This window comes from Cebus imitator, unplaced genomic scaffold (genome assembly GCF_001604975.1).
Source record: "Cebus imitator isolate Cc_AM_T3 unplaced genomic scaffold, Cebus_imitator-1.0 Scaffold432, whole genome shotgun sequence".
NCBI lineage: Eukaryota > Metazoa > Chordata > Mammalia > Primates > Cebidae > Cebus > Cebus imitator.
Window position 1 is genome coordinate 1,777,222 of NW_016107747.1, and position 16,192 is coordinate 1,793,413.

The following is a 16,192-nucleotide window of genomic DNA, read 5'->3' on the forward strand; positions in this document are numbered from 1 at the left end:
GTGCGTTATGATAAACCTGTCCACTGCTATTGTGTACCTATAATAACTTAGGTTGTTCTTCCTCTAAATCTTCCATGTATTTCTGGAGACATCTCAGTGTAATTTAGCTCAAGTTAATGATAGCCCTCAATGCAATATTACCAGTTATTATTTTTCAGTTTAAAATAGCACATAAGTGGCTAATGTTCCCTGGTATAGATGAAGTCCTAGGCCAGCTAATGAGGAGATTATGATGGACAGAACAAAGAGGTCACAGGAAATTGTGCCTCTGGCTCTCTAATCAGATCAGGTTTACCTCCCAGATTTCACGTGTCTTAGGAAGGCAAAGGACCGAAAGGAAATTGGTTGCTAACATCAAGGAATAAATAGTATTCTCCTACCCTGTGTATGGGATATACTTTTTGGAGGAAAATTCAGCAATATATAGCAAAAGCCTTAACTATGTATGTGTTCTTTAATCAACTAACTTAATACTTAGAAATTTATTTTAAGAAATGTTCAAAGCAGAATTTTCTATAATATAAGCAAAACAGAAATATCCAATAATATGGCTTTGATTAAATAATCATGGTGTATCCAATATTGTTTTTAGCCTATGAGCCAGACTCTCTGAGCATGTAAAATTTTAATTTATTTAATTTCCATAACAAGCTTATCAGGCAATACTTTTATGATCCCTATTTCACTGATGAGTGAACTGAGCCACAAGGATTTAATAACTTGCCCAAAGTCCCATGGCTGCTAAATATCTGACCAGGCATTTGAACCCAGCATTTGGACTCCAAACTCATTGTTCTTAACCTCTATTTACATTTTCTCACAACAATGACATATTTTTGTGGGAAAATGTTCAAAATATGCAGGTGGGTGAGTGAAAAAAAGCAGGTTACAAAATAGGGTGAACATCATGACCCTGTTTTATAGAAAAAAAAGAATATATCTATAAAAAGAAACCTTAAAGGTCTATCAAGATATTTCAAACTAATAACAGTGGTTATTTTGGGATGACATCTTTACCTGCTTCAGAAATTTTCTTTTTGCTTATCTCTTAGTTCGAATCATTGTTACAAAAAAATTGTATTCAAATGTTAAGCCCCTTAGAAATGAAAGAATTGGAAATCTGAATATAAGAAATAATATTATAATTAAATTGTAACATATATAACATAAAATCTATTTCTAGCTATATCGCGGTGAAAATTGTACATTCCTACATTGCTGCTAGCAGTATTGTTACATTGCTCTATAGAAAGTAACATGGCAATGTAAATTAAGAACTATGAAAATGTTCATTTCCTATCACCCTGTGGTCCTGCTTCTGGAAATTACCATATGATCACAGTTCAAAAGAAGAAGACTGCTTTGTGCTTTTAGAAAGAAATGTATGACTGAAATATTTAATTTGTGTTACTGGTAGAACCCTAAGAGTCTGAACAGGCTACCAAGATTTCTATTTGTACATCTTTCCAACAGGCTTATGAAGAAAAACAATGACTAGACACATTGAAGAGCTCTCAGATTGTTTAATAAAGGCTTCCTGTCAGCGTCCTGGGTGTCACTCCAGCCAGGAAGAGCACTCAGAAAAGTGTAGGCTAGATCTAAATCAAGTATACCAGTGGATTTTAGGAGGCAGCAATCTTGAGTATGATGCCTTGTGTTGTCACTGGTATTATCTTCCCTTCAAGAAGACTTGGTTCAAGTTTCTAGCATGAGGGCCTGTGAAAAGTGGAGAGTAAACCACATAAAAGAACGGTGACACTAGAGTTGTTATGAGAAGCAAAGGGATCAAAGCTTCCTTCCTGTTTAGGAGCTCATAAGCATTAGTCTCTTCTTCCTGGGAACTGAAAATATTATACTTCCCTCTCTGTGATAAGCAGTGCTGGAACCAAGCATTTCTTTCTTTCTGTGCTAAATATTATTTGGAACAACCAGAAGTAATTTAGTTAATTACTCTAGGACATACTATACTTGCATTTGGAAGATGAGCCTAACAGCTAATATGAAGACTAATGGCTTTGCTTATCAAGAATTGCTTTAGGCCACTCACCTTACTGGGCCCACCAGTCAAAAGCTGTTAATATCATAAATACTTCCCAGTCCCAACCAGTTCCCTGTCTTGTAAAACCTGCCTTAAATTCCTAGCCCAGACCCTAAAACTCTTTAAAGATTATCCCTTCACTTCCCCAATCTTAGACACCATGAAGACTTTATCAAGGTCCTTTACTATAAACTAATCATCTTTGCTTGATCAATAGGTTTTCTGGCGGTCTTTGAGAGAGGTAGCAGTTAACTTCTCTCAGATTAAGGAACAAAACATGAATGTGAAAATGGCCATACTGCCCAAAGTAATTAATAGATTCAATGCTATCCCCATCAAGCTACCAATGACCTTCTTCACAGAACTGGAAAAAAACACCTTAAACTTCATATGGAACCAAAACAGAGCCCACATAGCCAAGACAATCCTAAGCAAAAAGAACAGAGCTGGAGGCATCATGCTACCTGACTTCAAACTATACTACAAGTAATTACTACAGTAATCAAAACAGCATTGTACTGGTACCAAAACAGAGATATAAACCCCTGGAACAGAACAGAGGTCTTGGAAGTAACACCACACATCTACAACCATCTGATCTTTGACAAACCTGACAAAAACAAGCAATGGGGAAAAGATTCCCTGTTTAATAAATGGTGTTGGGAAAACTGGTTAGCCATACGCGGAAAGCTGAAACCGGTCCGCTTCATTACACCTTATACAAAATTAACTCTAGATGGATTAAAGATTTAAACATAAGACCTAACACTGTAAAAACCCTAGAAGAAAACCTAGGCAATACCGTTCAGGACATAGGCATAGGCAAGGACTTCATAACTAAAACACCAACAGCAATGGCAACAAAAGCCAAATTAGACAAATGGGATCTAATTAAACTTAAGAGCTTCTGCACAGCAAAAGAAACTATCATTGGAGTGAACCAGCAACCAAGAGAATGGGAAAAAAAATTTTGCAATCTACCCATCTGACAAAGGGCTAATATCCAGAATCTACAAAGAACTTAAACAAATTTACAAGAAAAAGACAAACAACCCCATCAAAAAGTGGGCAAAGGACATGAAAAGACACTTTTCAAAAGAAGACATTTAAGTAGCCAACAAACATATGAAAAATAACTCATCATCACTGGTCATTAGACTAATGCAAATCAAAACCACATTGAGATACCATCTCACACCAGTTAGAAGGGTGATCATTAAAAAATCTGGAAACAATAGATGCTGGAGAGGATGTGGAGAAATAGGAATGCTTTTATACTGTTGGTGGGAGTGTAAATTAGTTCAACCATTGTGGGAGACAGTGTGGCGATTCCTCAAGGATCTAGAAATAGAAATACCATTTGACCCAACAATCCCATTACTGGGTATGTACTCAAAGGATTATAAATCTTTCTACTATAAAGACACATTCACACATACATTCATTGCAGCACTGTTTACAATGGCAAAGACTTGGAACCAACCCAAATGCCCATCAATGATAGACTGGATATCAAGAATATGTGGCATATATATACCATGAAATACTATGCAGCCATAAAAAAGGATGAGTTCATGTCCTTTGCAGGGATATGGATGAATCTAGAAACCATCATTCTCAGCAAACTGACACAAGAACAGTAAACCAAACACTGCATGTTCTCACTCATAAGTGGGTGTTAAACAATGAGAACACATGGACACAGGGAGGGAAACATCACACACCGGGGCCTGTTTTGGGGGTGGCTAGGGGAGGGATAGCAGGGGATGAGGAGATTGGGGAGGGATAACATTAGGAGAAATACCTAATATAGATGACGAGGGGGATGGATGCAGCAAACCACCATGGCATGTGTATACCTATGCAACAATCCTGCATGATCTGCGCATGTACCCCAGAACTTAAAGTATAATAATCAATACAAAGAAAGACAGAGAAATCTATGTGCCGATAGGAGTGACATTACTGAAGCTGAGGCAAATCTAGAACCCTGTGAAGGATTGCTACATCACTAGGAAGACTGCAAGGAAGAATTTATGATGAAGGAGGGCTGAAGACATCTGATGAATGGGAAGCCTTAACTTACTATTGGAACCAATTGGTGCAAGGAAGAGAATGGGCACCCTAAGTGGGTCTGGCAGTAGAAGCTTCAGACTGTCAAGCATCAGGATGACCAGGCAGAATATGTGAATCCTACTGGACTTATGACAGGGAAGGTAGGCCTTCAAATTGATAGGCTGGGGGAGCAGAGGGTCCATTTGTTGGTGCTCAGAGCTAGAGTTCTGGGAATGTTACTGATTGCACTGTGGTTCAAGGAATAACCTCTGGCACCAGATTGCCTGCATTTCAGACTCTGGCCTGCCACTCATTAGCTGTGTGGCTTTGGACAAGCTACTTGAGTTTTGTCCAATTACTCTAAGCCTCAGTTTTCTCATCTGTAAAATGAAAGTGCAAGTAACAATACCTAGTTTGTAGGGTTGTTTCGAAGATTAAATAAAGAGCTTTACATAGTATCTGGCACTTAGGAAGTGTTAGATTTTGTTTATTATTACTTTACTATTATCCCCTTGGTGGAATTCTTCCAGGTGCCAGAAGGAAAAAAACACTGAGAGGCTTAGTCAAATATGTCATTACAGTATTATTTATAACAGAAATAAGCAGTGTGGTGCTGGTAAGTTTGTAACATTTGCCAATTTTCAAGGTGTAAATACCTGCATCCTAGGTAATTTCTAGCTACCAATTTGAAGTCACTGAACTCAGAATAGGGAAGAGATGGGCACAATTAACTCGCAAAAGCTGGTACAAGCCAGCTCAAGCACAGCACTAGAAAGAGGCTTAAATATTTGCTAAAGTCGCATGTCCAATATGATGTCTCTTGATAACATAATTTAAGGTTATAAAAATTAGAATTCTAAAATCTACACACAGCCCTGACAAATGCTGATATTAGAAAAACAGATAAAAATCATATATGTAATGAAATGGCAAGTCACATGCTCCCTCAATTCTAAGATGCACAGATTTCACAGTTTTATTCATTTTCTGTGTTCATAATACATTTTACCATCATATTTAATGTTTCATTTTTTCATTCTGAACATCTGCTAATAAATCAGTGATGTTCATCACAAGCAATGCTGCTATAAACTCAAAGATAAATGGCAAATAAAACATTGCTAACATTGGGATGGAAACAGGAAAGAAAGAGAACAAAATGAAAACAGATTTGTTGTTGAGGCAGGGTTTCAAGTAAATTTTTTCACCTTATGTAGATGCCTGTTAATGTTGTATCCCCAATAAATCATAACAGACACATTAAAGTCTAAACCTAGGCATTAATATATATGTGCAAGGAAGGAGAAAAGACTGTTTTCTCTCTCTCTTTGATTTTGCTCTTTAGTCTGTAACTCATCTATGACGTTCTAATTAAGGGATAGTAAAGGCACACCACAGTGTAAAAGGTGCTAAGTGTGAGCCTGTGCGTGTATGTGTGTGTATACTGTATTTAGATATTTAGGAAATGGTCTTTCATCACTTGCCTTGCCCTCCATCTAGGAGGGATAAACCACATTGAGCATCTATTTAGAGTGGCTCTTTAATGAAAACTGAAGAAAACCAGTTCCGATTGATTATAAAACAAGCAGGACTCAATAAAGAAGGGCTGGAACTGTCTGAACCCTGCGAGTGGCACCTTTTCATATTAACAGCCCAGTTGGCTCCCTTCAGCCTGACTAGGGCACAGCTGAGAGGCTGGGGAAATAGTCATGTCCCCTTTCTCTTTGGGCAAGGAGAGGACACTATTCATGCTTTGTCATACTCAAAAAAAAAAAAAAAAAATGCCACAGCCACAATGTTTTCATCTGCTGCTTCAGTGAATATTTCTTCAAAACAACAGCTTCAGACCCAATCTGCTTACCATAAGGATAACATAGAGCCAGAAAGATTTAAGTTCCCCAAATCCCTGCTTCCCAAATATCCACACTCAGATTATATGTTTATTTAAATTGGAAAAACACATTTTGAGTGTTTGCATCCTTAAAGTTAAGTACCCTTACCAAACAGAGCCTACACTCTATTATTCTATTTGGAAAATGAGTATCCAACTTCTGAACTGTCTGGTTCTTAGGCTTTTCTGATGTCTTGCCACTTTATTTTTCTACTCAAGTCTAGTTAAGAGTAAACTAGAGAAAACAAAAAGTAGCTCAATGCAGCCACTGACTAGTATATCTGGAATCCAAATTCCTAATGGAAGAGGAGGCTGAGATTTAGGATTGTAACGAGGCTTAGGAAATTTTTCATGCATCAGAAGTGTCAATGCTCTCTTGTTTCCACCATTCCTGCAGAAAACCAAGAGCTGGTTTTTAGGAACATTTGCACCCACTCATTCTAGAGCTGGTTCCGACCTCTGATGGCTTGTACAGGTCACTAAGGCAGCTCAGAAAGCTTCCGTCAGAGCCCAGGAATTTCAGTTTCTTTTATTGCAAGGAGAACTGGAAATAAAAACAGACCACTAGACAAGTTAAACTGCCTACAGCAGAGACTTGAAAAAAATTCTATCAGCAATGTAATATCCTGAGCCCAGAATGAATCTATCCATTGGGAAAGAAATTGAATCAGAACCATCCTTTGTGTAAATGCCCTTCATGTTGATCTTTTCTTTCCATCCAGTGCTGTTTTGGTATCAAATAGAATCTTTCAATCTTAAGAAAGTGTAGCACTTAAAGGACCTTGAACTGGCTGAGATTTGGCTAACGCTATGCAAAAACTGCTTTAATCAGAAGAGTCCTGGGGGATGTCTGCTGAACAGCTTCATCTTAAGCAGGATAGAAATGGCTCCCTCTGATCAGCCGTTGAAAGATTTTGAAAAAACTGAATTTATTCTTTTCTGCTGTCATGATGATTTTGCCTTGTTTTTCATCCTCTGCACCACAAACTCAATGCCACACTTCCCTGCCGTGCAACCAGATTGAACATGAATACAGAATGAGTCCCCTGGAAAGAAACTCAAGCCCCAAACTAGGCCATGATTTAAGAGAAAGCCTATCTCCAACTCTCTTAAAGTGATTTGCTTATTGAAGGAAAATTCTAAGTTCTTTGCCTCTTACATATGCTAGAAAAAGATGTTTAAATATTTCATAGGCCTGAGAACTAGACAGAGCCAATTGTAATTATATCATAATCCACATCTGGCATGAGGATATAGAGCTACATCAAATGCCTGCAAGCCTTGACCTCATTCCAGCTTGTGTTCATCCATTGGTGCTGTCAGAAATACCTATATTTTGTTGCCCATGCAGTTTTCCTGTGCTTATGGATTCCCTAGTGTTATGAGATAATTTATTTACTTCACTGTTCCTCTCCTTGAATACACTTCATTCATCAGAGGTCAAGCTCGGGGATCAGGTTGGGAAGCTCTAAAATCAATTTGCTATACAAGTGAAAATAGGAAATACTACTGGTGGCTGTTTCTCTCAAGGTTGTGAGAGATATGAAGAAAACTCAAATGTCAGCTTCCCTTCCTCTGAAAAACTATGACACATGGCCACCTGTAAATGAAGGTGTATGTTTGGGTGAAGATTGAACTGAATAAAACCTAACAGTTACTTTTCCAGACAAGATGGCTACCAGCTGAATAGTCTGCACTGAAAAGGAAAGATTCAAACATTTTCTTTTTAGTTAGTAAGGAGCTTAGCTATGAGTTATGTCCAGAAAGAAAATGATTACTTGACACCCCAAGTTGCAGTGATGATCATCTGTATGGGAGGCAGGTATAAAATGCTGCCTTTAACAAGTGGTCATGGAACAACTAAAAGGAACTAAGGGCCAGCAATACTGTGTGTATGTTCAGAAAACCTCTTTCTTCAGTCCTATTTGCTCACTTCCTCCTGCCCTTCCTTCCTGGAAGACCAGTTTTGCTGGTCTTAGAATTTACATACTGTTAACGGAGGGAAAGAGCGTCTTCTCTCCTTTATTTTGGGTTGAACTATGAGTAATTTCTTGTCTATTCCACCTTTGTAATAGCCCGCTATAAGTCAAATAATTGGAGTTGCATTATGAGAAGAACATAGAACTTATTTTCTCATATCTTCATTTTTTGGCTAATAGGACAAAGTTTAAGCTACAATTTATTCTTGGAATTAAACTACTCTTGGTCTGAGCCCCAAAACACTCAAGATTAGTTTGCACAGTTCATGATGTATTCACTTCAGTAAAAAGGCAAGAACCTCAACCTTGAAATGACTTCAAGTTTTGTCATTTCAATATATAGGGGCTTGGGTGTTGTGTGTGTTTGTGTGTGTGTGTGTGTGTTTGTTTTCACAGCACAAAATGTATTCTGTGCCCTCACTCACTCAACATGTCTTCACAAGCAATTGCTAACTTTCTACGTTTGTGTTAGTATATTGCAAATTTGAAAGAATTTTGAATGGGGCTTTCCCTGTTGTTCTGGAATTTACTCCACAGTTTAAAGAAAAGAATAAATCAGGAGACAGATATCCTCCTCTGAGAAGACAATCAGCAATAACCATCACTGCCTTCAATAAAAGTTTAAGGCTAGAGAGGAGAGAAGGGAAGGCCAAGAAATATTGAAGTTGTGCTTCCTGTCTAATTGGGAGTATAGTGACTTCCCTTTCTCCCCTAAAGGTGAGTAGAGCTTCATCACTCCACAAATTCAATGAGGCAGAAGAACTGCAGGGGAACGCTCATCAGAGATAGGTGGAGCTAGCAAAAAGGGGAGACAAGTATCATGAGCCACGGTTGAGCACCTGCTTATGCAATGAGCTTGCTAATATTTCCTTGGTACTTATTTGAACAGTAAAAGAAGAGAGTTGAAGAGGAGGGCCAGAGAATCAAGGATGTTCACCATTGAACAAAGATGGTGGCAAAGATGAGTGGCTTTTCTGTTGGTTAAATGGCTATCCTAGGAGGCAGACAGCATTGAGCTGTCTTTCATGTGTCCCATTCTTGAGGGCCAACACATAGAGGAAGCTCCAGGAGGCTAGGGTATTATGAGGGCATTCTTCTAGAGGCCAGAGTGAGGGTCTGGGATAGCTCAAGGAAGGCTCAGATCCTTTACTCAGTGCTTATAACCACCTGCTTGTCTGTAAGCCTGCAAAGGCAATTTCTAAAGCTGATATTCTGAGATTTCTGCAGTCTTAGGTCCAGATTAAACTGTGGTTTTGCCATCAAAAACTCTCATCTTAGGAAGCCTCCCTAACTTACCTATCTCAGTGGGTTAAATGTCATGACTTGGATTCCTGAATCTGAACTGCTGAAGACTTCACACCACTCAAAAGCTATGTGCTAGAGTTGTTTGCCTGAAAAATAAGGTGACGTTACATGTCTTTTTCAGAAGCTAAGTATTTCATTTTATTGACCAAGCCAGAAGACATGAAAATCTGTTTATAAAAGTCATGGCTAAAAGCAGTGTGTGATGACCATCATAGTCCTTATCTTGATTACAGTTTCATATTTACATATGCTTATTTGTTAAAGTTTTGTTCTCACCAAGTTTTAAGCTCCATGAAAATAAGAAGCATGTCTGACTTCTTTAATGCTATATCCTCAGTATCTAACGAAGAGACTGAAACATAAAAGATGCGTGATCAATAGATGTTGAAGAAATAACAAATAGATCATTAAAATTTTATTTTTTTAAGACAGAGTCTTACTTTGTCACCAATCCAGCATGTTTTTCTTTTAGTCACTGTTATAGTTGGTGTGTTTGACCCTCCAAACCTCATGTTGAAACTTGATCTGAATGTTGAGGGAGGGACCTAAAGAGAGTTGCTTTGGTCATGGGGGCAGATCCCTCATGGATAGACTAATGCCCATTCTCAGTGAAAGGTGAGAGTGAGTAATAGAGTTGCCACTCTCCTACTTCCCACAAAAGCTGACTGTTAAAAGGCCTGGCACCTCCCCTCTCCCCTCTTGCTTCCTCTCTCACCATATTATTTGCACATGCCCAGTCCCCTTTGTCTTCCACCATAAATGGAAGCAGCCTGAGCCCTCATCAGAAGCAGATACTGATGCCATCCTTCTTGTGCAGCCTGTAGAATCACGAGCCAAATAAACCTCTTTTCTTTATAAGTTACCCAGCCTCAGGTATTCCCTTATAGCAACACACAAACATATTAAGACGGCCAGTGACAAAGAAATCTGGATACAGAATCCATATTGATTTTTCAAAATCTCCATTCTCATTAGGTTGACACTATCTGAAAATGGCTTCATGTGCTCCGTGTTCCATGTCAGACTCCTGCTACACAGTTAGACGTTGGAGCTAGGTTTTTAAAATTTTTTTTTGTTTGAGCACACATTTCCAGACACAAGTCATTCTTGCCCATATATTTACATTGAGTTCAATGAATTTTAAGAGAGTTACGGTCCTTTTCGGAGCCATCACAACACTCACTATCCATTTGCAAATGAACAGGCAATGAACGGAGTGAGGCTACAGTGAAGCTCATGAAGGGAGGTGTCTCAGGAGGTTTAACAGGTTTATCATTCCTCAAAGCAGGAGTTGGGCTGTTATAGGTGGCTGCCTCACAAGGTATGGCTGCAAGGAAGGCTTCCTCTTCAGTGCCATTGAGAGGAAGGAATGACAAAGAAAAGAAGGCTGCTTAACCTACACCATGCCAAGAAAGTGCCTACCATGTAGCAGATGTTAAAAAAAAATTCATGTTAAGTGAATAAACAGAGTGAATGCATTTTATTATAACCACTAATTGGTATTAGTAAGGAACTATAGAGTGAGATCTCAATAGTGTTGCCACAGTAAATGTGATTATAGAACCTCTGTCAGACAGTGTGTACGAGTGTGTGAACTATGAGGCAGCACCCCCACGTTAGTCACATGTAAGGGAGTTTCGCTTAGGGATTCTTGACAGTATCTGAATCCCTAGATGCATCTCCTCGAGCTGAATCATCAGAGAGCCAAAGTGTAAGAAGCCATAATTCCCCCTGAAGCATAAATTACTGATGTGAAGTCACCTGTCTTTCTACACAGATTTGTGAAACACAGATGGCCTGGTAACGCTCTGTCAATTGGAAGAAATGAGTGCAGTGGGGTGGCATGTTTATCTACCCTAGATCTCACAGCATGCCATTTAATATTTGCACATTTCTTCCATTTGTGTTTCTGTTGGTGTTTTGCTCCTTCTGAGAGCTTGTGATTTATAGACTACATCATGAATGAGCGTGGAGAGCGCCTGGACATAGAGCTGCCCAGTGAGCATGGTTTACTGACGTGCCCCTGGGCTGATGTGCTTGCTGCCTGTATATAGCATTAACAGACACACCACGGGAGACAGTACTTCCTTAAGAACTAGGAAGTGATCACGAATCCAAAAATGTATTTAAATCTTTTTAGAAGTTATTGACTCTTTTGGACTGAACAATCACTTAGGTAAATGACAAAGGGATAGAATTAATTAAACACTTTCTTGGGCATCTAGTACATACTGGGTAGTACAGAATGCCATAAAAGCCAGCATAGGCAAGACACCCTTGACTCTCAATTTGGAATCTTATAACCTGCCAAATGAGGCAGCATAATAGAGGAAAAACCAGCCATGGTTTGTTAGGGCAGCATTTTCATCTCTATAAACAGGAGTATAAGGAATTTAAGAAAAGATTTAGCTACCATCAGCAAGGACATATCTGTTTTAATAAATGTACAAATTAATGTTTGTTTTTAAAATGATAAAACATGATTAATAAATATTTATTTATTTTTAATTTATTTTATTTGAGATGGAGTCTTGCTTTGTCACCCAGGCTGGACTGCAGTGGCATGATCTCAGCTCACTTCACACTCTGCCTCCTAGGTTCAAGCGATTTTCCTGCCTCAGCCTCCCAAGTAGCTGGGACACAGGTGTGTGCCACCATACCCAGCTAATTTTTGTATTTTTAGTAGAGACAGGGTTTTGCCATGTTGGTCAGGCTGGTTTCGAACTCCTGACCTCAAGTGATCCACCTGTGTTGGTCTCCCAGAGTATTTACATTACAAGTGTGAGCCACTACTCCCAGCCAATGAAGATTTAAATAAGACTTAAATGTAAAAAACAAAAACAAAAAACATCACCCATTATCTAATAATGTACATACAGTCACTATAGAATTTTGATATCTTTTGTATCATCTATTTTTAAAAATCCCCTGTCCAGAGTATTTTGTTTAGGTCTTAACTTTTAATACCTGTGAAATCTTACGTCCTGGTTTTTTTTCTTTTTTTTTTTAACCTCGTGTTCTACTGTAAACATTTTAAACTGTTATAAAAACTCTTTGCAAATATTTTAAATGGTTACATAATATCGTTACTTAACAAAACTTACTTAACCATTTCCTATTGCTGGACATTTTCAGTGCTATCCAAATGTCTGTGCTTTTAAGATAGCAGGGTGATACACATCTTTGTGCTCAATGTTTTAAAACATATATTTTGAGACTATTTCATTAACAAAACTGAGGCTTAGAATTACTAGACACTTGATTGCCTGCTCAATAGTCATTATTCCCTTCTTCCTTGCTAACAGGGCTCTAGCTTTATCCAGAAGGTAGGGCCCTCATAGAAGCTGGGCACCTACCCAGAGATAAACCATGATTAGGCAAAACCACAAGGGCCTTTTGCCAGTGACTGATTTAGAAATGAGACTCTATCTAGTTCCAGCCAAAAATATAGCAGGGAAAGTCTGCTGAGGCACTTCTGCAATGTATTTTCTACCCTGAAAAAAAAGAAAAAGTAAGGCCAGGTGCGGTGCCTCATGCCTGTAATCTCAGCACTTTGGGAGGCCAAGGCAAGTGGATCACAAAGTCAGGAGTTCAAGACCAGCCTGGTCAAAACGGTGAACCCTGTCTCTACTAAAAATACAAAAATCAGCTGGGCATGGTGGCAGGAGCCTGTAATCCCAGCTACTTGGGAGGCTGAGGCAAAGAACTGCTTGAACCCAGGAGGTGGAAGATACAGTAAGCCAATATCATTCCACTGTACTACAGCCTGGGTGACAGAGCGGGACTCCATCTCAAAAAACAAAGTAAGCAAGGAAGAAAGGACCTCTTTCTCATAAACACAGGAGAATAAGGACATAATGACTTGCGCTGTGGCCACCATCTTACTATAAGGTGAGACCACCCTGAATGTGAAAGCCAACATGCTTTAGATGAAGGAGCAAAAGGATGAAAGAACCTGGGTTCATAGTAACATTAATAATAATTATTAATAAATAGCTGCATAATCCATTACTTGAAATCAAAAGCATTCTAGCTAGCAGAATAATAGAGAGGAAATTTAAACCAAGACCTGACTGACCATGAAGCTCACAAAATTAGCAAGACAATGCAATATGATGTCCCTTGCAGTCCTCCTTTTTGGTGCTCCAGGGGCTCCTACGAAGAACTAGAGGAAAGCTAACCTGGAGAGACCCATGCTGCCTTCTACTTCCCTGCCTCTTATCCACTATCTCTGCTGCAATACACAGAGGTTCTGAATTAGATATGGTTCTTAAAATGCTTCTTCTGATTACAATGAATCTGAAATTATAGCACCATACTATGTAGCCTCTTTGAAAATTGACTTTTTTTCAAGCCAACGGTTAATCAGCAGTTTCTTTTCCTTGAGAGGGCCTCTCTTAAAATCTTGGTCTAACATTTGCCTCAATTATTTTGGCTCCTAAGAGATGAAGCAAACAGGAAGGGAAAATAAAGCCCAAAAGCAGTTCAGAAACTGTCCTTTAACTAATCTGGTCTAATTTCTTCTTTCTTACCTAGACTTCTTTTCCCCAAGGCTTGTAAATTAAATAGCCAAACCAGCGTCTATTCTAGTTTTCAAAAATTTTTGTCTTTTCCTTTTTTTCACCTCCAAAAAAGACCCTGCAAAATGGACCTGCGTCCTACAGAAGGAGGGAAGAAAAGGGGAGAAGTATCTGGGGCTATGAGGCAGTAGAATTTGAATATATTGTAACAAAGAACCCAAAGCATAAATTCTTTAAAACATTTGACTTTTTTTGAGACATGTTTCAGTGATCATTTTCTTTTGTTCCAGGAAATTAACATCTTTGGTGGGGTAGAATTTTAGCTGGTACATGATACATGTCCACAAGATGCTAGAGAAAGAGAATGGGGATAGATAATACACGTGCCTCTTCACTTCTCCCAAATTTCATCTTGAGTTGTAGCTCCCATAAATCCCATGGGTTGTGGGAGGGACCTGGTAGGAGGTAATTGAATCATGGTGGTGGGTCTTTCCCGTGCTATTCTTGGGATAGTGAATAAGTTTCATGAAATCTGATGGTTTTATAAAGAAATTTCCCTGCACAAGTTCTCTTCCCTTGTCTGCTGCCATGTGACGTGTGCCTTTCACCTTCTACCATGATCGTGAGGCATTGCCAGCCACATGGATCTCTGAGCCCATTATACCAGTTTCTTTTGTAAATTACCCAGTCTTGGGTATGACTTTATCAGCAGCATGAAAACAGACTAATAGACCAGGCTTCAAAACTCAAAGACAAAGGAAACAGTGCAAATGTCATGGTTTCTCTGCATTTGGGAGAAAATCACAATGTGCTGATAAGAGAAGACTTAGAGGACAAAGCAGATCATGAAGGTGAAGGCACAAGAAATGCACCAGTTTAAACAGGTCTCTGACTTCCTAAGCCCTCATTCACAAATGTGATCCACAGGTAGATAATTGTGAAGTGGCAGACAAATAGTTACTCTCACATTCAGGCTCTGGGCCCAGATGTTGTCTTCCAGGCTTGAATATCCCTTTTCATATGTACCTATTCTCTCCTCTCTGGCTTACCCTGGAGTACCTTCTGACCTGATCACTGTCTCACTCCCCTCCCAACTTCTCACTAGTTTTCCAGTAAGCCTCTCAAACCAATGAAGCATCTTACTCAGCTGATAGTGGTAGATCACCTACTAATATATTTGTTATGAACCTGATGTCAATATCTCCTTCAATAACATTATGTCCCTTCTTATAGATCAGGAAGCCAAGGGTCAAGGACTTCAAGAAACTTCCTCAGAGTTTCACTTATAGCAAGTGGTAGACCAGGATTCCAATTCGAGTCTAGCACCTATGTTCCTTCACTGTCTGAGGAACTTCCAACATCCTGATGGGAGGCTTTGGGAAATCAAAGCATTCAACGGGAGATAGAGGAAGCTGACAGCATCTTTGCTGAACATTCACCTTGGCATCCTGTCACCACCCACAAGGGATAAGAAGAGAGTGTGATGGTGGGAATTTTATTTCACACAAAACTTCCAGTCAGCTTCAAATTGATGTGCTGAGGCCAAGTGAGAATAATACCCCTAGCAATAAAGCAGATGACAATTTGGGAAAAGCACCAAACAAAAGCACTTAGATTGGAAACAGTCAGCATCTCCAAAACCAATATTTCCCCCCAAACCATCAAAAATGGGGCTACCTTGCCTAATACACCATATTTATTGCACGTTGTTGGACGATGTCTTTTGTTCATCAAGGGGTGACAGTTGATTAAGGACCTTTCTTTGGAAAGGAGAAAGTAACTCCTTTCCTCATCTTCCATCTGCCATGTGGATATTTAGGGAGACCTGACAAACTTTAAGAAGCACAATTGAAGCAAGTATATATAGGTTGAATTAAGGTATGACAGGGCAATTCATTATGTTGTGTACCAGTTACTGCTACTCCTGTGCCCTAGTAGCTCAGGAAAGCTGGCTAGTGGCTGCTGTATTTTCACGTTTTCTAGCTGGAGATGCATGGTCCTCTTGCTCTCAAAGGTACAGCCATTGGACTATACGCCACCCACAGATTTTGCCTCATTCAAGATGCAATCTAAAATGCACATATTAATCTTCCTGAAAGGGGGGTTATCTTTTTGTTAAAGTGCATCTTTAATATGAAGGTGATATTATAGTGACTCATGTATCTTTCCCTTGTATTGATTTGAACCTAACGTTTCCTGAGTACTCATTTGGGAGAAAAGCTTTCAATGCACCCTGCCCTGAAGCAGGGCTATAACTATATAAATGCATACAGAAAGGGATATGAGATGTGTTCAGCTTTGAAATTGTAAGGTGATTTTAAATTAGAGAAAATAGCATTTCAAGGTTTTTTTAAGTTTCAAGAATTAAGGAATTTCAAATAACAAAAACAAAGCTTATTATAAA

General features: G+C 39.0%; 1 protein-coding gene across 1 annotated transcript in view; it reads right to left on the reverse strand.

The window, feature by feature from the left end:
• The window catches only part of LOC108290352 (copine-4), a 249,371-nt gene that overhangs the window by 229,066 nt on the left and 4,113 nt on the right, over positions 1–16,192 (reverse strand). Inside the window, exon 2 of the mRNA XM_017510143.2 lies at positions 7,975–8,063. Within this exon, the coding sequence (XP_017365632.2) occupies positions 7,975–8,063 (89 nt within the window). The remainder of the gene's footprint in view (positions 1–7,974; positions 8,064–16,192) is intronic.